Raw genomic sequence first — 24399 nt, 5'->3', positions numbered from 1 at the left:
TCAAGATCACCAAAACCTTGGGCACCTCTTGTTTGGCCGTCTCCTGACTTGCAATGTGGGTGCTCAGCAGCATTTGCAGCATCCCAGTCATGTGACTGCATTTTGGGACAGTTTTGCTGAAAACCCAGCATTTAATTCCTGTTTCCAGCAAAATCAGCCCAGAGCAAAGGAAGGGTTTGCTTTACAACTGACGTTAAAAACGGTCATAATATTGGGGTTGGTGACCCTCTTTACAACCATCACAACTTTTGACTGTGATGGGCAGTTCCATTAGGGCTGTAAATTGAGGATTACCTGTAGTCAAATTTGACCAGCTGTTGCCATCACTGATGTATTGATAAGATTTTCATCTTGCTTTTACTCCAAGAATTCAAGACAGCATACAAAGCACTCCCTTCAGTTTTTCTCCATAACAACCCTGTGAGGTAGCTTAGGCTGAGGGTAAGTAGCCCAAGTGACCTTCTGTTATGAGAGTGGACTTCAACTTGTGTCTCCCCAGCTACACGTCTTTGATTGAGCTCAAGTTAAGAAGAGATAAACCGGATTAATACATAGCTGGGACACAACATCTTTTTGCTTTTAATGACATGCTGAACTAATCTGAAATTACACTTTAATCTGATTTGTTGCTCTAACGTAAGATATTTTAGAATGACTATCTAAGAGGGAAGCCAGGTGATGGGCAATGACTGAGAACAGAGACAGGATAGGAATCAGCAATAAGGAAAAACTTTCAAGCCATATAATTTTACGCTCCCTCAAGGATAGGGAGGAACAGAAAGGTCCTAAAAGAACTGCATAAAAAGGACCCATTCCCCAATGCTGTCATCCCTGGCTAGCAGTGAACACGCAAGAAAGCCACAAATTGTGTCAAGATTATTGTGCTTACAGACCCACTGGCTGATTTATCTAGGGCACTTCTGTATGATGGTAGATGTGGTGAGCAGAATCCTAGCAAAAGGCTGATACTAATTTTGGGCAGTTGAAATGAGCGTTGGTGGATTCTGGTGAGGATTCAAAACCGCTGCCAGGGGGACAACTGGGGCTATGGTGGATCTGAAGGTTTGGGAGAGGGAGAAATTAACACCCATCTCTATAACTTTAAGGACCAGAAAGCTGATTGAAATATTGAATTCTAGGATGCTATATTTTGTATTCAACACAATACTGCAATCTGTACTATTCAGAAGCAGCAATAAAACTGGCTATCAAGGTTGTGATCTATAGACACTATAAATATATGTTGTTTTCAAAGTTGTTTTCTCCTGCGTGAGCTGCACTGGCTTCCAGTGGTCTTCCGGGTACGCTTCAAAGTGTTGGTTATCACCTTTAAAGAGCTCCATGGCATAGGACCTAGATATCTTCGAGACCGCCTGCTGCTACCGACTGGTGACCCCCAGTGGGAGGGCCTTCTCTGCGGGGGCACCACTCTTTGGAACCAACTGCCCCCAGAGATAAGGAGAATCCAAGACCTCAGTGCCTTCCGCCATGCCCTTAAAACCTTTTCTTTTCAGCAAGCTGGGCTGGTCTAACTCTTTTAAATGTTTTAAATTGGTTTGTTATTGTTTTTAATTACGGGGCCAAATTTATATTTATCCTTTTAATACTATTTTAATGTTTGTAATTTATGTTTTTATTTGGCTGTACACCGCCCTGAGTCCTCAGGGAGAAGGGCGGTATATAAATTGGATATAAAATAAAAATAAAATAAATAAAAAGTGGTAACTACATGGATGTGTCCACCAATACCTTTTGGCAGCAATATGGAAGTGGTTCCTGTTCTACTTCTGTGCCAGACAAGTTTGCCAGGTGCTGCCACCTATTTAGAATAGAATAGAATAGAATAGAATAGAATAGAATAGAATAGAATAGAATAGAATAGAATGGAATGGAATGGAATGGAATGGAATGGAATGGAATGGAATGGAATGGAATAGGAATAGGAATAGGAATAGGAATAGGAATAGGAATAGGAATAGGAATAGGAATAGGAATAGAATATTTACGGGACCGCCTACTACCACAGCCTCCCACCGGCCGGTATGCTCTCATAGAGAGGGGCTCCTCCAGGTGCCGTCAGCCAAACAATGTCGATTGGTGGCCCCCAGAGGGAGGGCCTTCTCTGTGGGGGCACCTACTATCTGGAACGAGCCCCCCCCCCGGACATACGGAGGATCCCGGATCTGCGCACTTTCCGCCGTGCTCTTAAGACCCTCCTATTCCAGCAGGCCGGCCTGACCTAATTTTCTCCCCTTTCTTTTAAATTTTTTAAACTGAAATTTTAATTTGTTTTTAAATTATTGGGAATTTTAATTGTCTCGGGTGAAATTATTTAATATGTTTTTAACTTTTGTATTTATGTGTTTTATTCTGTGCCTGTTCACCGCCCTGAGTCCTTCGGGAGTAGGGCGGTATACAAATCTAATAAATGAATGAATGAATGAAAAATGAATGAATAGAATTCTTTATTGGCCAAGTGTGATTGGACACACAAGGAATTTGTCTTGGTGCATACGCCCTCAGTGTACATTTAATTTAATTTAATTTCCAATTTATATACATAAAAGAAAAGATATATTCGTTAAGAATCAAAAGGTACAACACTTAATGATAGTCATAGGGAACAAATAAGCAATCAAATCATATTAGGAAACAGTCAATATAAATCTTAAGGATACCAGCAACAAGGTTACAGTCATACAGTCAAAAGTGGGAGGAGATGGATGATAGGAACGATGAGAAGATTAATAGTAATGCAGACTTAATAACTAGTTTGACAGTGTTGAGGAAATTATTTGTTTAGCAGAGTAATGGCGTTCAGGAAAAAACTGTTCTTGTGTCTAATTGTTCTGGTATGCAGTGCTCTATAACGTCGTTTTGAGGGTAGGAGTTGAAACAGTTTATGTCCAGGATGTGAGGGGTCTGTAAATATTGAGATCTTTAAACTACAAATGTGTTAAAAGAATTTTAACATTCACATATGGGGCAGCAAATAAAGGGAGAATGAACAAGGGGTATCCTTCAAATCCTTATATTTTGATTTCAAAACATGTATGGTACATGGTTCCACTGTCTATCTTTTTTATTGCAATTACAGAGAAGATGGGAGACTTGGGCCTCGCGAAGACTTCCGGCTGGCTCTGGCGGGGAGAGGAGCGCCCCATGGCCTTGATGAGGGGCGCTAATGTGGCCGAGGACCATCTTTTCGAGCCAGGATAGACGAGGATTGGGTGTGTTATCGAGGGGGGGTCTCCGCTGGGGTGTTTTAGAGTGCCCTCGGGGACTGGGGGGGTTAAAGTGTAACCCCCCCTCTTTCCATCTCTCCCCCCTTGGAACACGCCCCTCTCGGACTTGCGCCCTCTTTTGGCTTCACCTCGCTGACATAAATAGCTCGCTTATTCCACCTGAGCCCTTCCCCTATTTGTTTGGAGGACTAATATCATCTGAACAGGAGCTGGTATATGACTCCATCCCACCAGCTGAGAGGACCAGCCAAGAGCCTAACCACTGTGAGAGAGTGACTTGGGCTCTGAGCCCCACGGGCTGAGCTGGGATGGCATTAGCTATTTGCACTTTGCACTTTGTACCTGCTGGCAGGGGAATGACCATCGGACAAACCGCTGTGAGAGGGCGGATTGGGGACTTATATCCTGGGTGCTGTACTGTCTCTGTTGTACCATCATTCGGCACCTGCACTTTACACTTACACTTTGCTGGCAGAGGGACGGATCATCGAATCCGCTGTGAGAGGGCGGATTTTGGACCTATATTATGGGTGCCAAGTGCGCAAGTTGAACCATTACTTCCATCTCACCAGTAAAGGGGGTAGACCATCGAGCCAAACCGCTGTGAGAGGGCGGTATGATTTATTCTTCCTCCCCCCTTGGACTGTGTCGACCTGGAGACGGACTTGGCCTCTGTTGTGAGAGAACAGTGGACTGGGTCTTGAATCCTTTTGTGGCTCCTGTCTTTTTTATGTTCTCCCTCGGACTTTTCTGTATGGACCCTTTAGGGGACGGTCACCCCATCCCTGTGGCAAGACGTACACAGCAGCGGAGCTTCTTGGTCTGCGAGATTCCCCCCTCTCGCAGGCTTGGCCCCCCACGTTATCGAGGGCCTACCTCGATGACGGATTTTGGAATCCCGAGAGGTGGCATGCCGAGAGGTGGCACGCAAAAAGGGGGCTGAGGGTTTTTTTAAAATTGTCTTTGTGTAAATTTTTAAGGGGTTTGGGGAGGGGGGTGGGGAGGGAGGCCAGTCTGGCTGTTAATGGTGCCATAGGGGGTACGGACTCTGGGGGAAAGGGGACTGTTAGAATGCCCTCTATTGAGGGCTTTTCCATCAATACGCTGAGTGGGAGGGGCAGGTATGGCGGGAGCAGGGGGCCGCATCATGTGGTGGGGGCACGCGCTCGCTATCTCCGAGCGATTGCGTGCCCCGGTCCCCTTAGCTCTTCCCGTTCCTCAGGCTGCTTAGAGTCTCAGGGCCCGAGTTTCCGGCTGATGTTGTGTAATGCCAGGTCCGTAGTAAATAAAGCCCCCCTCATTTGTGATCTTATTCAGGAGGGGGGAGCGGACCTGGCAGGTATTACGGAGACCTGGTTGGGCCATGAGGGGGGGGTTCCCCTCGTGGAGATGTGCCCATCAGGCTTCCGTGCATTTCATCAGCCGAGAGCTCAGGACAGGGGCGGGGGGGTGACGGTCATTATAAGAGAGGGTCTTGATCCGAGGGAGACCACTGTGCCTCAGATAGCCGGATGTGAGTCCCTTTTCGTGAAGTGGGGTCGTGGGGTGCAGATGGGTCTGTTGATCACGTACCTGGCTCCCTGCCACGTGGCGACGACCCTGCCCGAACTCCTCAATGTTATAGCCGAGGTGGCGGCTGATACCCCCAGACTTCTGGTCATGGGGGATTTCAACTTGCCATCCATTGGTGAAACTTCTGAGGTAGCTCGGGAGTTCATGGCTTCCATGACGGCCATGGACCTGACCCAAGTAATTCATGGCCCTACTCACATGGGGGGACACACTCTGGACTTAGTTTTTGCCTCTGGTCAGTGGTTGAGTGGCCTTGATATAGGGGATATAGATACTGAACCCTTGTCATGGTCTGACCACTCGCTCCTTCGACTTGACTTTCTGACCGCCGCACCCCGTCGCAGGGAGGCGGAGCCGACCAGGTGGTTCCGCCCCAGGCGCCTGATGGATCCTGATAGGTTCCAGATGGAGCTTGGGCCATTTCCTGAAACTCTAGCTCACGACTCGGCTGATGACCTGGTGGCCGCCTGGGATAGTGCGGCTGCCGGGGCTTTGGACCGGGTCGTGCCTTTGCGGCCTCTGACCCGGCACCGAACTCACTTAGCTCCTTGGTTCTCCGAGGAGCTGAGAGAGATGAAGCGCCGGAAAAGACGCCTAGAGAGCGGTTGGAGGGCCAGTCGTTCCGAATCCGACTTGACACTGGTAAGGTCTCATATTAAGACCTACCTAGTGGCGATAAAAGCGGCGAAATCTAGCTATTTTGCCGCTCTTATCGCGTCATCAGATAACCGCCCAGCCGCCCTGTTCAGGGTGACCCGCTCCCTTCTCCATCTGGGAGCGCGGGAGGACCCCTTGCAGGGCCGAGCTGAGGATTTTGTACAGTATCTGGATGATAAAATAACTCAGATTCGGGAAAACTTGGCCACTGACTGGGTTAGTTCAGACGAGATGACTGAGGCAGGCCTTGAGAATGTTATCTGGGAGGAGTTCGATCCTGTGGCTCCCGAGGACGTGGACAGGATCTTGGGACGGCTGAACGCCACCACATGTTTATTGGACCCGTGTCCCTCCTGGTTGGTGCTGGCTTCCCGGGAGGTTACACGAGGCTGGCTCCAGGGAATTATCAACGCTTCTTTGAGTGAGGGTGTCCTGCCGGCCGCCTTGAAAGAGGCGGTGGTGAGGCCTCTCCTCAAGAAGCCATCCCTGGATCCGGCTGTTTTGGCTAACTATCGTCCAGTCTCCAACCTTCGCTTTATTGCGAAGGTTGTTGAGAGTGTGGTGGCGCGACAGCTTCCACAGTACCTGGATGAAGCTGTCTATTTGGATCCGCTCCAGTCCGGTTTCAGACCTGGGTACAGCACGGAAACGGCATTGGTCGCGTTGGTGGATGATCTCTGGAGGGCTCGGGATAGGGGTTACTCCTCTATCCTGGTCCTGTTAGACCTCTCAGCGGCTTTTGATACCATCGACCATGGTATCATGTTGCGCCGGCTGGAGGGACTGGGAGTGGGGGGCACCGTTTTGTGGTGGTTCTCCTCCTATCTCTCCGACCGGTCGCAATCCGTGTTGACAGGGGGGCAGCGGTCGACCCCGAGGCGCCTTGTTTGTGGGGTGCCACAAGGGTCGGTCCTCTCGCCCCTCCTGTTCAACATTTATGTGAAGCCGCTGGGTGAGATCATCCGTGGTTTTGGGGTGGAGTTCCATCAGTACGCTGATGATACTCAGCTGTACATCTCCACCCCAGACCATCCCAACGATGCCTTGGAAGTGATGTCCCAGTGCCTGGAGGCCGTGCGGGTCTGGATGGGGAGAAACAGGCTCCGACTCAACCCTTCCAAGACCGAGTGGCTGTGGCTGCCGGCGTCCCGGTATAGCCAGCTGACGCCATCGCTGGTTATTGGGGGTGACTCATTGGCCCCCACGGAAAGGGCCCGCAACTTGGGCGTCCTCCTGGATGCACGGCTGTCCTTAGAAGGGCATCTGACGGCCGTGGCCAGGGGGGCTTTTTATCAGGTTCGCCTGATACGCCAGTTGCGCCCCTTTCTGGATCGGGACTCCCTACGCACAGTCACTCAAGCACTCGTCACTTCTCGTCTGGACTATTGTAACGCTCTCTACATGGGGCTCCCCTTGGGGTGCACCCGGAGGCTCCAACTGGTGCAGAATGCGGCCGCGCGGGGGATTATGGGAGCGACTGGGCGCTCCCATGTGACTCCTCTCCTGCGCGAGCTGCATTGGCTTCCGGTGGACTTCCGGGTGCGCTTCAAGGTGTTGGTGACCACCTTTAAAGCGCTCCATGGCTTAGGGCCGGGGTACTTACGGGACCGCCTTCTGCCACCAATTGCCTCCCACCGGCCAGTTCGCTCCCACAGAGAGGGCCTCCTCAGGGTGCCGTCGGCTAGACAATGCCGGCTGGCGACCCCCAGGAGGAGAGCCTTCTCTGTGGTGGCACCTACCCTTTGGAACAATCTACCCCGAGAGATACGAGTGATCTCCGACCTCCGGACCTTTCGTCGGGCCCTAAAAACTCATCTCTTTCAGTTAGCCGGTCTCTCTTGATTTTATGATTGGTTTTAAATTTTGATATGGATTTTAAATTGATAAATTTTAAACTATGGGCCAAATTTAATTATTTTAAATCTATTTTTAATCGTATTTATGTATAAATGTTTTTATTTTGGCTGTTCACCGCCCTGAGTCCGAAAGGAGAAGGGCGGTATAGAAATTCGAATAATAAATAAATAAATAAATAAATAAATAAAATAGAAACGTGTACCTGAAATGATCATTGTATCAGGAAGACGGAGGAACTATTAGAAGGATCACCCAAAAAGTATGCTGTGTGATTTTGTATTCACACCCTTCCTAAGCGTACCTGGGTTTCTCAGGCTGGCAGGTCACCCTGCTATGGAAAAATACTTTGTCACAGCTGAGAAAAGTCTGCTTGAGCTCAGTAAATTACATCTCCCTGCTTGTCTGTTGCTGATTGATGGATTAATTTAGGGAACAATATCATAATCTGGAATATTGCCTGGACAAGTAGTCAATAGTGATGGAAAACACTGAATTTTTTGCAATTTAAAAATGCACAAGGTATACAATTCTCCTCCTTCAAATTCCTACAAACAACTTTCACCAACTAGACTCCCTCTAGATTGGTTGGAGAACAGTCCCAGATTTGCCAGTCTGCTACATATGGAGGGCAAGGTGTTGAGGAGAAGGAGTAAAATACTGCTCCCCAACAATTTATATATCGCAAACTATTCAAGTTGAAGGATTTAGTGTTATGCCAACAGCTGCAGGCTGCGAAACCACACAGATTTTCAAGAAGTCCCTAAGCACCAACATAAACCAAAACTTGGAAATATTTATTCTCTTAAGGAAGGAATAATGGAGAAAAAAAATGATTACCATAAAGTGGAAGTAAGCAGCCATTTTAAGAGTCATCCAGAAAATTTTAATAAAATGTTATCCATCTCCAATGTTACCAGCCTCTACCCAGTTCAACCACTGGCTTTTCAGTAGACGCCCCGACACCTCCCATGAAGGTTGACAAGATGCTTACCATTTGCTTTTGTGTCAGAATAAGAAGGATTCTCCTCGAAAGTAAAAATTTGGGGAACACAGGCAGGGGCCCCAACACTCTGTCCCAAGTAAGAGCTGGAAGGATAGTAAGAATGCATCCTGTACTGGGAACTCAAACTGTGCCGACCTTCTGGGCTTTTCACCTGTTAAGAGAAACAGCAGAAAGAGCACATCATAGAAGCTTGTAAGGAGAGAAAACCTACATTGGATGGGGAGTTTTCCTCACCCTGTGCTATCCTCCCGTTGAATTTATCCCTGGAACTCTCTGCATGAGAATGTTAGGCCTGAAATGTTTGATTACTTCCATGTGGAAAATTTCAGTGTTATCGTTTCCATCCCTAGAAAGGCATTTTGAAAGCCTAAAGTAGTGCCCAGGTCTTATAAAGGCTACCCTGCCAACACTATTCATGTTTATCTTTATATAGTTTTTATTTTTTTATTATTGTAAGCTGCCCAGAGTTACTCTCTGAGGTAAGATGGGTGGCCAATAAATGTTATAAATAAATAAAATAGCTTGTGTTGCTACTGCTCAAGATTTTGTAGGTTTTGGATACTGCTTCAAATGCCTCCAGCCCTTTGATTAGTAATGATGAGGAGACCAAAGTGGTACGAGGGAAGAGATAAAGCTGGAGTGCTTTCAATTCTCTTCCAAGCAATCCAGTTTCCAACTTTCATATGTGGAGATCACTATAAAGAATTTGTTGTCTTCAGTAAAAAGGAAGTAAGGATATCATGACAGCATATTGCCCCGTACAATATTCAGTTTCTCAACTGATCAACACTTTATTGCAGGGCTGTCAAGCAGGCAAATTATTTATTCTCCGGCAAAGTCGTTTCAGTTCGCGAGAAAATATAAGCTATTTACAAATTTGACATAAGAAGCGTAAAAATGCCAAGCAAAGCTTTAATTTCGAAATGAGACATCTCGTTTCAAACCTCAATCTTCTTTTAGCCAAGAAGACATTCTGGTTGCAGGAAAGCAAAAGATTTGAACATCTCAGATGAATGTGTTACAGATCTTGTCCAAACCAGGAACATTAAAATTTTCATGCGTCAAAACTGCAGAGTGCAACTACAGAATATGAATTGCAGCAAAGTAAAATAGCATAAAATATACACAAAGAAAAAGTGTACATGGGGGAATTGTGTATTTCAATGGACATTCTTTATGTAGTAAGTTTTCAGGCTTCACATATATCCTTTCTGCTGAATTTTGTAAGAAAGACCAGGCAAAAGTCTCTCGCTCTTAGCCTAACCTATCTCACAGGGTCGTTGTTATGGGGAAAGTAGGAGGCAAGAGTATAAGGGTATTAGTCATAAATTGAGGACTACCTGTATAGGAGGTTACCAATTTACTAGAACTCTGAATCATGACCCTGGAAGTTATTTTTCAACCAGGAAGAAAATTGAGAAACACTTCTTAGGGCGACCTTTTTGTACAGGCTGTTTTTTCAAGCCTGCTGTTCACGATCTCCTTTTATTTTGCTGTGAAAAAAAAATCTGTATTTCCTTTTGGTTTTTTGTGCACCCTCTAAAAATAATAACTGCAAAAGGATAATATAATTTCAGAAGCAATAAATTGCACTACTACCCACTGGTGCTTAAAGGATTTCTACGTTGTTTACCTTATGTAGGCAATGACCTGTTTCCTTTTGAGCCTTCTTGTGTTTCTCCCATTTCTTACTCTTTAAAAAAGCCAACTAATTTCCCAGGATCCAATGAATTATTACAACTATTACTAGTAGTATATGCTCCTTGCCTAGAAAGACATGCTTTATAATCTTATTATCTGCACCAAGCCTGTGAACCACAGTACGACCGACAGATAGAGGTGAGCCAAGGCTCTGCAAACAATGTGTTGAATTAACCACTAGGAAAAACTAAAAAGCTTTCATTTTTATTTTATTAAAGTATTTAGAATATATAAAACACAGTAAATCTGAACCACAAGGTTTCCTTTTTATAGAGTTTAGTTACTCTATTTTATAATAACAATAATGAACTAGCCAAACATTAAAATGCTTGACTGTAGCATGATATTCATTAAACGGACTCAGATCATGCTGACAGTGAACTCTTTTAGTCTGACAATAAACACGTATGCTTCAATGTGTCATATATGTTTCAAAAATACATAATTAGGACTGGGGATAAGAGAAGGTGGCAATAAGATTTAAGAGAGAGGTACCTCAATCTTCCAATCTAGGAAATAAACACTTTTAAAGCAACTATACCAAATAAATTATGACTTTTGTAAACTTCCTCTTATCTATTCTTGTTTCAGAATCAAGGCAGATGAGATTCAGAAAAGCTGGCTTGTACATCTTACCAGTAGATATTACCAAATCCATCATTGGACACTTTATGATCGGATGCTATTTTTGCCAACTGTTGTTTGAACAAAGCCTCTCAAAGGAAATCAATCCAGATCTTTGTGCCTTTTGTTGAACTAAATATATTGTTAATAACTGGTCATATATTCCCATATTATCCTCTCCTATGGACTGACCGTAGTAATCACCTATGGAAACATTCTCTAATATGACATCATCCAGATATGTTGGAATGGTAAATACTAGCAAGCAAATTTGCTAGAATTTGGGGAGTTTCAATACATCTTAAATGTTGAGAAAGTTAAGAAAGGTTCCTTCTAGGGTATTCTATCCCAAACCGATGCTCTTGAATTCTGCAGATTTCAATTTCCAGAATCCAAAAACAATATGGCTGTTGGTGAGAGTCAAGAATTTGAAGACAATATATCAGGAGATTGCCCAAACTGCTCTGGAATTCAGAATTATATGGAATCATCATACAATAAGGATTATCATAAGTACTGAGCATCTTCATACCATAATTGCTTTAAAATTTTAATTCTAAAACCCCCAAGTGACTTTTTCCACCATTAAAAGATACACAGTGATGCTGTGCTTGCCTCCCATGGATTCTAAGTGGAAAAGGTAATTTTTATACAAAAGGACCATCTGTATCTGTCCCACCTTGACAGACAAACTCAATTAACCTTTGCTATTCTCTTCCAATCTACTCTTTTAGACAAAAGCAGTGATCCACAAACAATACGTTACCATCGGAATCTCAACCACTGTGACACCAAGAGATATAGTCCTATCAGCAGTATCGGAAAATAAACAACTTAGATTAGTTTCTCTAAGAAATATGGATTATATTCATGTCACACTTGAGCTGTCAGAAACATTAGGTTACTTTTAGCATAAATCTGCGTTGTACAGTGTACAATATGCTGTCTGAATGACAAACCAGAATGGATTCAAGTTGCTGACATAATTCAACTACATGTTAATATTAAATCCAATGTTTAAATTATAATTGGCTATTTTATAGATTAGTCATGACTAATTTAAAAACAATGCTGGCATTCAATTAGTAGAACATCTATGACAACATTCTATAGTTCTCTTTCATATGCGAATAAACAATCTACACAAGGCGTTTCAAGGCAGTTTTGAACCAGTTCAAACAACATTCAGCAGAAATGATCCAGCTGTCATGCCCTGCTTGATCATTCCTAGGTACCTTCTTCTCTCACATGGGAGAGTTAGAGAAATCAAGGACGTTCCTTCAGTGGCTTTTTTACCACTATGGTGAACAAATCAATATGAATCTTGGCTTGCGTTTTTCTCAATAAACCAGAACTATTTTTTTCTTCTTAGCTTATGACTATCATTTATAAGGGAAAACAATCCTGGTTTGGAAATAATGCTAAAGCAAACCATAGTTGGTTTAGCAATGTCAACTGACAAGAAAAACCAAGTAGGAACAACTAATTAGTGTATACCAGCAGATCTGCTCATTGGACCACTGGTTCCATCTATTTCTCTTATTTTGCATGTGATGTTTCTATCCTCTCCTTGACTGTAATCTTGGACCATGGTCTAGCACACTATTTTTATGAAATATTCTGTGTAAGCATTAGGTAAAGGACAAAGGCAGTGGGATAATTTTAATTTGATTGGAGGGATTTAGTACAAATTGTTCAAGGATCTGAACAACTGCTGCTTTTCAGGTTTACACTGAGATATGGAGCGAACTGTGGCTTTTAAGTTCCTTTGCTGAAATCCTTGGAACCCACCCCCAAAACACGATTGCTGAAAATGTAGTCACACACTGGTGTTAGTGCTACTTTCAAACAACATTCTTTGCTTCAGTGACTACAGTAAAGGTAGTCCTCAACTTACAACAGTTCATTTAATGACCAAAGTTACAAAGGCATTTTAAAAAGCGACTTATGACCGTTTTTCACACTTATGACCACTGCAGCATCCCTTGGTCACATGATCAAAATTCAGATGTTTGGCACCTGACTCATATTTGACAGTTGCATTGTCCCAGGGTCATACAACCACCTTTTGCAACCTTCTGACAAGCAAAATCAGAAAGCTGGATTCACTTAACAACCGTGTTACTAACTTAACAACTTCAGTGATTCACTTAACAATGGTGGCAAGAAAGGTTGTTAAGTGAATCACTGCAGTTGTTAAGATAGTAACATGGTTGTTAAGTGAATCTGGCCTTCCCCTTGACTTTGCTTGTCAGATGGTCGCAAAAGGTGATCATGTGACCCCGGGACACTGCAACTGCCAAAAATATGGGTCAGTTGCCAAGCGTCTGAAGTTTGATCACGTGACCATGGGGATGCTGTGTAATGGTTAAGTGTGAAAATGTCACTTTTCAGTGCTGTTGTAACGTCAAACGGTCATTAAATGAACTGTTGTAAATTGAGGACTACCTGTATTAATAACAGCAACTATGATACTTTGTTCAACAAACCGTGGTTTAAAATCTTGACTTTATATTTCTATATACACCTCTTAAGACTAGCCTTTCCCTATGTTGGGTCTGCAATTTTCAGAATTCACAAGATGATGGAAGACCCTGCTGAGGGAACAAGGGCTTCTAATCACTGGCCATTACATGGATTCTGTAGATTTTATAAAAGAGCTTTGGAACCAGCATCATCAGCCACTAGGAATGTGGGGCCCTGAAATAGGGCCTCTCGTGCAGTCAACTCCTTCAATGCGTTACTACCCTCATGTCTAGCACAGGCACCTCAATCATTTTAGGTGACTCCCACCTGAGGTGAGCTTTGAGGGTAGAGGTGATGGGAGTAACACCTTCTTAGCTGAGGTAGCAACTGCCTTCAGTTATCACATTCTAAAGAGCTTAAATGATGCCTGAGTTTTCTTAAATCCTTCACACACAAGTTGTTTAGGTCAACAAGCTCAACGCCTCTTGCAATTAATAATGTAATATACCGGTACCTGTTGGTACACCCAATTAATTTTTCCTTTTAGCTTTCCATGGCAATTACTTCATATTGCCTTCCCAATCACTGCCATGGGAAGGAAATAAGAACAGAGGCCCTCGAAAAGGAAACTGGTAATTTGGGACATTTTTTTTAAAAAAAATATAAAGTTTTAAAGACGTGCATAATTCATATACAGGCAGTATCATTGTCTGAAGCCTCCGAACAGCCTTTTCTTTTATCACTATCCTTGTCAAAGAAGGGGAAATGCTTACGGTATCTCCAACCTTTAAAAGGTCATCTGCCTAAGACTTGACTCTTGTTCCTGAGAATCAGGGGTGAAATGCTCCCGGTTCGGACCGGCTCGGGCGAGTAGGTAGCGATGGCAGCGGGCAGTTCGGAGAACCGGTAGCAAAAATCCCTGCCCCCGCCCCCCATGCCCAGCTGAGCCACGTGATCATCAGAGCCTTTTTTTTTTCTTTTAAATGGCTCTGACGATCCCAGCTCTGACGATTCCAGCTGAGTTGCCTGCCAATCAGGCAACTCAGCTTGGATCGCCAGAGCCATTTAAAAGAAAAAAAGTTTTGCTTTTAAATGGCTCTGACGATCCCAGCTGAGTTGGCTGCCAATCAGGCAACTCAGCTAGGATTGTCAGAGCCTTTTGAAAGCATTTTTTAACATGGTTTTACATGTAAAAAATGGTTTTAAAAGAAAAAAAAAATTGGCCACGCCCACCCACATTACCCCCACCCCCACCACCAAGCCACGCCCACAGAACCAGTAGTAACAAATTTTAGATTTCACCCCTGCTGAGAATCATCTTTTTGTAAAAAGTGTTACAATTTCTTTTTGGGTAGTTTTGAAAAATACCTCTTCCTAGTTGGATAGGTCTCTAACTGCATAAAGTGTAATCACTCCAAGGTTGCAGGCAAGTGATAGAACAGAGGATCTGCGGCCTGAAAGCCCAGGTTGTATCTCCAGGAAAAATTTCAGCCTGGAACGTTAAAGAGCCATTGCCGCTCATACTAGACAGAAGCATGATCTGCATCAGTATATCGTATTTTTTTTTATGCTTTTCAGGCTATTATCTTTTATTCAGTGGGGTTTTTATCAGTGCTGAGTTGCTACCAGTTCGCAGCGGATCAGGCAAACTGGTAGTGACGGCAGTGGGAGGCTCTGCCCACCCGCCCGGACCCTTCTGTGCATGCACAGAAGTGCCGCGCGTGCACGCACGAGCAAACCGGTAGCAATGGGATTTGGAACCCGCCCCTGGTTTATATCCAAGTACAGTTCCCACTGATGCAAGATAATGAAGTAATGTGGTAAGTCTTTATCCAGACCAATAGCAGGTTCTGTTATTTATTTATTCTGCACAAACACTATGATTTTTACCACCCCGTTTTTCTGCACACCAATTCCGTTGGATCTGGCAGGATGAGCAATAGTCAAAGGTGCTTCATGGCTAAGTGGGAATTTGAACCAATATCCTCAGTTCTGGTCAAACGCTCCATTCTAGTTACATTTATGTAAAAATACAAAACCAGTAACAACAAAGAGAATGACTCCCGACATGCTGATAAACACAGATTCCCAATAAATCTGAAGGCAGAATCTTAATTAACATATACCTATTTTGAGGAGGGAAGAATCTAAGAGTAAGTATCATAATTCTATGTTGGTCTTTTTTTTAACACATCTGCTCTTCCCTAGATATGGTGAACTACAATTTCCATCATCACTGAAAATTAGCAATAACAACTGGGAATAATGGCAGTTTTATCCCCAAACCCCCGGGGAATATCAAGTTAGGGAAGAGGTCATATGCTTTGAACCTGTAGAACCACAGCAATTCCAGTGATTCTCAAAGAAAACTCAGAATAATCTTAATTTATCAAACAAGGCCCTGCCTTTACTCATTTATACAGTACCTGCCATTGGTTTCCCGACTGGCTTGACATATAAGTTGTTGGGAGGCTTCGGAGGCTGCTCTTAACAGGTGACCCTGACAATGGGCTTCCCATATCACCAGAGGTGGTTTCGGTGGCCACAGCCATTTGGTACTGAGAATAGTTGTACAGGTTGTTGTAATAAGGATACAGGGATGGCTGGTATAAACTGCTGTAGTAGGTGGGGTCCATAACTAAGTCAGATGTGCTCTCCAGATGCCCTCTGCTGGCCAGGGAAGGAATGTCTTGAATCAGCATCCGTCCTTCTGCAGAAAGAGAAGTGGGAAGAAAAAAGAGAAAGAATAGAAGAAAGAACCAATTATTCAACAGCAGAAGCAACCTGAAAAACATTTTATCCCTCGGTGCATTTTGGATTACAGAATGCAATTCAAAGCAAAGAAACAACAAGGGAGCAGCAATTAAAAAGATGATGGAAATAATAGAAGAATGAGATCAAAATAAGTCTTTTTTCTACATTATCTCAGGTGCTACAAGGGGGGAAAAATCGTAACTGTCAATTCATCAAAAAGCATTTAGTATTTCCAGTCCTCCTGCATAGCTCAGTTCCATTGATACCTCTTCTCCTTTTTTCTTATTTGCCATTTTATGTCCTACTTTTCATTTTATGTCCTCCAACTAGAGTGGAGTCAATTCTAGTAAAATTTAGATGGATTAAGCAGATGGTTTGCCTTCACACCCAGATCCAAACTAGCAACACCCTCTATGGCACCTGGTTCCACATCACCAACAGTGGCAGAAATGGGAGGACATGTACATGTAGTTCTTGACTTACGACCATAATTGAGCCCAGAATTATAGTTGTAAATCATTAAGGTCTTAAGTCAAGTCTAGTGACCAGAAGAAAATTTCTGGCCATTTTTGTGGTAATTGTTAAGCAAACATCACAGTCATTAAGCAAACTCCATGGTTGTTAAGTGAACCTACCGAATGGGCAATTTTGTGGGAAACTAGCAAAAAACTTTGCAAATCACGGTGACGTGAGCATAGAATGTCATGATGGGATGTAAAGCCAAACCACCCAACGTGCGGCCATGTGATTGTGGAGGGAGGCAGTGAATCATTTACAATAGACCATAAAGCACCCATTCTGTAGCTGTCATAAATTCAAACAGTCATAAAACAGTCATTAAGCAAGGACTATCTGTAGGTCTTCTTCAGTCCTCAAATTGCACTTATACCATAGTAGAGAAGAAACACAGAAAGAACTTCTGTAAAACTTGTAAACATACCTCAAAGGACATGGCTGTGGATGATAGGAAGTTGTAGCCCAGCACATAAAGAAGGAAGCACTTACCTGCACAAAAAGGATTGTCTTGGATATTCCCCAAAAGTAGAGCAATGGAACTGAACCATTATACCTTGCTTTGCTTTCCCTAACATGTGAGAAATTTTGCCATTCTACACTCCATATCACAATAACAAGGAAGTATTCATGCGCATATTATCAAGTAATTCTGAGTCTGCACAGATATTATGTCTTCAATTAGATTTGGCTCAGTTAGTCACTGGAATATTTAAGATGAAATCAGTGGTGAAATGTAAAATTTGTTACTAGCGGTTCTGTGGGTGTGGCTTGGTGGGGGGTAATGTGACTGGGTGGGCGTGACCAACTTTTTTTTTTTTACTTTTAAAAGCATTTTTTCTACAACCTTAAGAGGTTGCAGAAAAAAAATGCTTTTACAAGCCTCTGAGGATCCTAGCTGAACCGCGCAATCATCAGAAGCTTTTTTTTTAAACTTTTAAAAGCATTTTTTTTGGCCGAAGAGCTTGTAGAAAAAATGCTTTTAAAAGTAAAAAAAGAAAAAGCCTCTGATGATCGCACAGCTCAGCTGGGCATGGAGGAGGGGGTAGGGATTTTTGCTGCCGGTTCTCTGAACCACCCGTTGCTATCATTACCGGATCGGGTGATCCGGTCCGAACTGGGAGCATTTCACCCCTGGATGCAATCATACTTACAGTTTGATTACTGGGGAAATGTAACTGCAGTATCTTCTAAACCAGGAAGAAGATATATGGATTATATCAAATAAAAAAACCATATTTACTATTAGGGCACAAAAAAGAAAAAAAAAGGATAAGGGTAATACTACTAATATTATCCAAAACATTCTTCTACCACTGAAATGAATTAAGCTCCAATTCTCAAGAGTGACACCATCTGACGGTAACTGAAAAAACCCACACAAGCCTTCGAAAGTAGTCATGTTTATGTTTATGTTTATGTTTATGTTTATGATTATTATGTTTATGTTTATTATATTTGTATACCGCCCTTCTCCCAAAGGACTCGGGGGCGTGAACAGCCAGCAGATAAAATACAGAGAATACAAAAATTAAAACAATATTAAAATCCAATTAAATTAATTTGGCCCACAGTTAAGACACCCCCATATTAAAACCCAAAATTTAACTATTTAAAATTAAAGCAATTTAAAGTTTGGTCAGGTCAGCCCGGCTTGATGAAACAAAAACGTCTTTAAGGCACGGCGGAAAGTGCGCAGATCCGGGATCCGCCGTATCTCCGGGGGCAACTCGTTCCAGAGGGTAGGTGCCCCCACCGAGAAGGCTCTCCCCCTGGGGGCCGCCAGTCGACATTGTTTGGCCGACGGCACCCTGAGGAGCCCCTCTCTGTGGGAGCGTACTGGTCGGTGGGAGGCTACTGGCGGCAGAAGGCGGTCATGGAAATTAGATTGACCAGTGCATTTAAATGGACAATTCTTTCTTGCCATTGTTTGCACTTTGAGGCAGCACACAACTAAGCTCTCACATGATTTATTATAATCTGAAAGCCAACTGAGAAAACAAGGTGAGAGCTACATCATCTTGCCACATGGCCTATCTTTGAATCAAGCTGTATTATCATATTAGCAATGTCATTCCTCATAAACTGTCAACAGTGAAAGCAATAATGATTTCGACAAAAAAATGCCACACTTGGAATTAAATGGCTTCTACAATCAATAAACAAATCATTCTAAGCAACTGGTGGCTAATTCACTGACTATAAATCAGAAAAGCACCCGATGTACACTGCAATATTGGAAAGGAAAGGAAAAAGGAAGGGAAGGGAAGGAAAGGAAAGGAAAGGAGGAAGGGAAGATTATTTGTTACAGAGATCAGCAATGGGGCAACTTCAAGACTGCAGCATAGACACAGTTTTTCCTTCAATTACAAAACCTAACAGGTAGAGTTGTATGTAAACAAAGAGAATTTATGTATGTATGTATGTATGTATATGTCACCCAGCTTCCTGATAAGACAACTCTGGATGGCTTACAGATCGTAAAAAGGTAAATAGAAAAGCAACTAAAATTTTAAAACTATGCAAATTAAAATTTTAAAACATGCAAAAAACCAGGAACCAAGAGACAGATGGTACAGGGAGGAGGTCTTTCCCTGTCAACCACCTCCAGCAGTGGTTGGGGGCCCAAGCCAATTAGTAAAACAAGTTTTAATACCCTTTCAGAAGGCCAATAGCACATGGGAGCAGTTCTCCCCTACGATGGTAGGGTGTTTCATAGGGTTGGGGCCACAGGGTAAAAGGCTTTTCCCTGACTTCGCCTGCCAGAATTCCTTAGCAAAATGGGGTTTGTAGCAGGCCTCGTCCAGTGATGGAGAATTAAGCTTAGAATTAAGGAACTGGACACTCTCAGCTTCCATATGAGCACTGAGGTCCCAGCGTTCATATCAAAATTATGTTGTTTTCTTGGTTATACTTTTAGCTGCCTGTTTTTGGGAAGGAGGGATGTGGAGTAGAGGATTGGTACTTGGAAACCCTTCCCAAGTTCCCGGTACTATCAAGGAGCCTTGATAGTACAGTGGTTTAGTGCACCCTGTCATTAACACAGCTGCCTGCAATTTCTGCTGGTTCGAATCTCTCCAAGGCTCAAGGTTGACTCAGCCTTCCATCCTTTCTAAGGTAGGTGAAATGAGGACCCAGTTTGTGGGGGCAATAAGCTGACTTTGTATAAAATATACAAAAGAATGAAGGCTATTGCTTAACGCAGTGGTCCCCAACCCCCGGTCTGCGGACCGGTGCCGGGCCGTGGAGTACCTGGCACTGGGCCGCGCAGCGGCCGGGGGACATGAACGCTGCAGCGCAAAGGCTCCTGGGCCGTGCGCAAAAGCTCCTGGGCCGTGCGCAAAAGCTCCTGGGCCGTGCGCAAAGGCTCCAGGGAAGAGAGCCCCGCGGAGGTATGCACGTGTGGCCCAAAGCCCCCACCCCTGCGCGCGCTCAGCGGGCCACGGTAAAATTATCAAAGGCTGATTGGTCCGCGGCGATAAAAAGGTTGGGGACCACTGGCTTAACGCATTGTAAGCCGCCCTGAGTCTCCGGAGAAGGGCGGCATATAAATCAAATTAAAAAAAAAAAAAAAGTTATCTGTTGGAGAGAGACCGGCTGAGCCAGGGGGAGGAGTCAAGCAAGTAATTGGTCTGGAATCCTTATACAGGCACAAGAGAGCAGATCTTACTCCCTTTGAATGCCACTGAATCTTATCTAGTTTGGTGCAAACTGCCAGTCTGGAAAGATTCCTGTGAAACAGGCATAAGCAATAAAGTACCGTGTTTCCCCCAAAATATGACCTACCCCGAAAGTAAGTCCTAGCTTAATTTTTACATGTGTGCCCAATATAAGACCTGCCCCCCCAAATAAACCCTAATTAAGACCCACCCATTCCAGGGTGCAAGGGTTGGAGTAAGGTGCACAGGTAAAAATTAAGCTAGGGTGGGGATGGGGGTGGTGGATCTGCCCTACTTACCAGGCCTCGCACACTCCGACACCTGCCTCGCCTTGCTGGTCCACTTCTTCTGCGGCCACTTGTGCGTGTCACCCCTGGCCTGTTTCGCTGTCAGAGGCCTTCAGGTAAGGCAGCTGAGAAACAGGCTCCGGATTGACGTGCATGCTGCCCCTGGCCTCCATTTCGCCGTCAGAGGCCCTTCCGGAAAGCCCTCTGCAGCTAATAACAGAGCTCCAGATCAATTCAGAGCCAGTTTCTCAGCTGCAGAGGCCTTTCCTGACGGCCTCTGACAGCGAAACAGTAGCAAGCGGGCGCATAAGAAGTGGGCTGTCAGTGGGCTTCTGCTGGGCAGGGCTGTCAGTGTTGCTGCTGCAAGGTGAGTCAGTATTAGACAACCACCCCCCCCAAAATAAGACCTGGTGTCTTTTTTTGATGAAAAAAAAAATATAGGACTGGGTCTTATTTTTGGGAAAACACGGAACTCTTCATACGTGTTCACACCTGACATTATCCCAAATCACTAAGAAATGTCTAGTAAATTGCCTGGAAATTTACTAGTAGATTCTATGTGCATATCTGATCTGAACAATCTTCTATTCAAAAAAAGAACAGGGGCAGGCCAAGGTATTTTGTTATATGAGGCTGATTGGGAAAATAAATAGTGCTGGGCCCATTTTTTTTTTTCAGTTTAGGAAAGCAACAGTTAATCAGCATAGCTACAAAAATATACCATGATATTGTAAATAATTCCAAGAAGATACATAAGAGAGAGAGAGAGAGAGAAAAGTATTTTTTCGATAAATCTAGTTATACTTCAAAATACTAGAAACTATGAATATTTAACGTAAGGTACTACTGTATAAAGGCTGCAACTGTGGAAAACCTAACAATTCAAAGGCAAAAGGGAATTTTAAATTGTACAAAAATGGATGTGGGGACTCTGCATTGGTTTTCATTTTTAAAAAGGTCAGTATAATATAGGATTCTATTTCCAATAGTCATGGGGATGATTTTTTTAAAAAAGTATCTGAATTGTTCTCCATGTTATAAAGTCCTTAGACAGCGTCTATCCTGTCCCATACTCTCAATGGGAAACGCACATCTTTTATGCCCAGATCAATATCTCATTTGATAAATATCCTTATTGATCTTTCACTTGGACAAAGGCATCAGGAAGATAGGATATTATGAGTTGTTAGCAATCATTCATTTTTGTAGAAGGTACAATACACAAACTTTAAAAGACAACACAGCTATGAAGTCAGCTATGTTGCAAAAGCAATTGCTCTTCCCGAAGGTACAAGATGTTCCCCAAAGGAAGTTACTGCACTTGACTAACAAAGTTTTTTCTTGGCAGCATTTAAAAACTGGGGGTTGCAAGTGAATTCAAGCCAGCCTTCCTCAATTTAGCAGCTTCCGGATGTGCTGCATCACAACTTCAAGAATTTCCAATCAGCATTTCTACATCTGGAGGGCACCAGGAAGGGGAAAACAACAGACATGTATCTGAACACATACACTGTGCTTTCTTTCCCTTCCAGCAATCAGGAGTCAGTCTCTCCCACATAATCAAGAGCTAATATGTCCTCATATTATTCCTCAAGTTATGAAGGCAATTAGGAGTAGGATTTCCATCGCTAAGTGATGAGGTCGTAAATTGTGATGTCAGTTAACCACATTGCTTAGCAACAGCAATCCAGGTCATTGTTGTAACTCCAAGACATGCAGCTCATTACATAGGAAGTGGAGGGAGTCCCAAGTAAAGTGTAGGGAGAGAGGGAGGGGGAGGGAGGGAGAGAGAGGGAGGGAGAGAGAGAGAGAGAATATTGCTCCCAACAATCTGGGTCCTCATTTTACTGACCTCGCAAGGAAGGAAAGCCAAGTCAACCTTGAGCCGGTGAAAATTGAACTCCTGGCAATTAGCAGAATTAGCCTGCAACACTGAGCTACCACAGCTCTTTATATCCCATTACAATCTGTCCATACTAGACTGTGATGTAGCTGCCATAGGTAACTGTTAGAAGCATGGTACCTGTTCATTGTAATAACGTTTGCAAGGTTCTTATTTTTTAGTACACATAATGTCACTATAATATCACAAGGCTAAAATATTAACTATCATTTTATGGATTTATATTATTTTATTATGTCACATTACAATAATAAGATTATAGTCACAATTTTAACAATGATTTAAAGTCATCACAAACACAAAGCCATGAATTACTATAAAGCTTATAGTTGAATGTTTAATTCAAATATAAGCTTTATAGTGTTTAATAGCTTTATTTTTTGACATATGACTGTATCAGAACTGTTTATTATAAGCAAAAGAAGAGAGAGAAAAAGACATACATGCACTATCTAAAAGTGTATTCTTCCCTTGGAAACTAAACTCCACTTCAGTATTAGAACTTTCTTTCATCTGACAAATGATGGACAAATGTATAGAAAATACAGAATGACAGCAATTCATCATATGGATGAGATATATGATCTTTTCCCATAAAAAGTAGAAGGTCCAAAACATTATTTCTACTCTAAGCCCTTCATGAGGAAACATCCAGGGAGAATTTAGAACAAAATACAGCATAGACTAGATAAAACCTACCAGCAAACCCATCAACCTTAATAAACCAATGATTGGATGATCTCTTATTTCTAGAAGAAATCAGGTCTATGCTTGGAAAGATGATCCCCAAAAATCTATGCTAGATTTTTCTAGCTGATTAATTTTCCTGCTAATATATTTTGATGTCCAAATATTTTCTCATTTGTGATCTATGGAAGAGTCAGTAAATCTCCTTTTGGGGAGGATTTTCTCTCTGGAAGTATACTGCAATAGAGAAGAAACAATTCACCATTAATTTAGAAGGTTCCATTTTAACAAAAGCCACACAAGAGAAATGAGGTCACTCTGACTCGAGTTGATAGTTAATAGTGGCAAAGTGTAGCTCATTTAAACTGACCATCTATTCAGCATTGGTCTACTGTTTGAGCTAATATGAGAACTGGTACGTCTTCTTCAGAGATGCCAAAGGGAATTTTTATGTGTACTGGAACAAGCCAGTTGATTCCATTATGTTTTCCCCTGGAAGTGTTCTTAACCACAATCTTTAAAGCAATTAGCAACTAGAATAATTCAAGTGAGTTAGCATGTGATCACAATTTTATTAAAGAGCTTTAAATAACACATTGCTCACTTATAACTGTGGTTCTTCAAATGATAAACTGTGTATTTACAGACACACACACAAATAACTTAAGGTGCGAACATAATACACCTTCCTCCTATTTTTTTTCCACAACAACAACCCTGTGAGATGGGTAGAGTGACTGGACCAAGATCATTCAGCTAGCTTTCATGACTAAGTCAGGACTAGAACTCCCAGTCTCCCGGTTTCTAGCTTGGTGCTTTAACTACAAGGTTAAGACAGGGCATTCTAATGCCTACATGGGTGTTTACTGATGTTCTGTCTTAATTTTGATGGGCCATGATAGACCTCTTCTTCCAATTTACATTCTTTGAAGTATTTTATTTGTTTAATCTCAGTTCCTTGAGATGAGAGTGATGCAGGACAACACAGACTATAGCCACTGTCTACACAGGAATGGAGAGAGAATTGCATGAATGCACTAATGATCATTTGAAGACGTAAGTAATGTGTTCTTCATTAATGTGATCCATTAGGTGACTAGCTAGCTAACATCTTAAGGTGATGGAGAAAAGGCAGTTGGCTAACCACAAAGACAGCACAATCCATCCAGGTGCAACATCTGATCAAGCCCTTGTGTCCAGTTAATGCTTTTACAAAGACACATGGTTCAAGAGGCAGCTTTACAAATGTCAGATAATGGAATGTGCTGAAGAGATGCATTGGATGCAGACTGAGCCCACAGCAGCAGTGGCAGAGGAAAGACTTGATACAACTAAAAATTTATCTCAACCCTAATCCAAGTTTTATATGCTGCAAGGAGACCCTAAGATGTTAGACAAAAAAGATATAAGCATTTGCAGTAGGTAAACAGAGGAGAAAACTATCTCCCTGGTTCTCCCAAGCATCACAAAC

At 42.9% G+C, this 24399-nt stretch overlaps 1 protein-coding gene across 1 annotated transcript in view; it reads right to left on the bottom strand.

Annotated features, from left to right (window-relative positions):
• DMRT1 (doublesex and mab-3 related transcription factor 1) overlaps positions 1–24399 on the bottom strand; it is a 74585-nt gene that overhangs the window by 24713 nt on the left and 25473 nt on the right. The window contains exons 3-4 of the mRNA XM_034410302.3: positions 15552–15835; positions 8323–8485 (exon numbers count right to left, since the gene is read on the bottom strand). Coding sequence (XP_034266193.1) covers positions 8323–8485; positions 15552–15835 — 447 coding nt within the window. The remainder of the gene's footprint in view (positions 1–8322; positions 8486–15551; positions 15836–24399) is intronic.

The sequence above is a fragment of the Pantherophis guttatus genome, chromosome 2 (assembly GCF_059756535.1).
Source record: "Pantherophis guttatus breed Tessera chromosome 2, ASM5975653v1, whole genome shotgun sequence".
NCBI classification, from domain to species: Eukaryota; Metazoa; Chordata; class Lepidosauria; order Squamata; family Colubridae; genus Pantherophis; species Pantherophis guttatus.
This window is presented reverse-complemented; position numbering and strand designations above follow the sequence as displayed.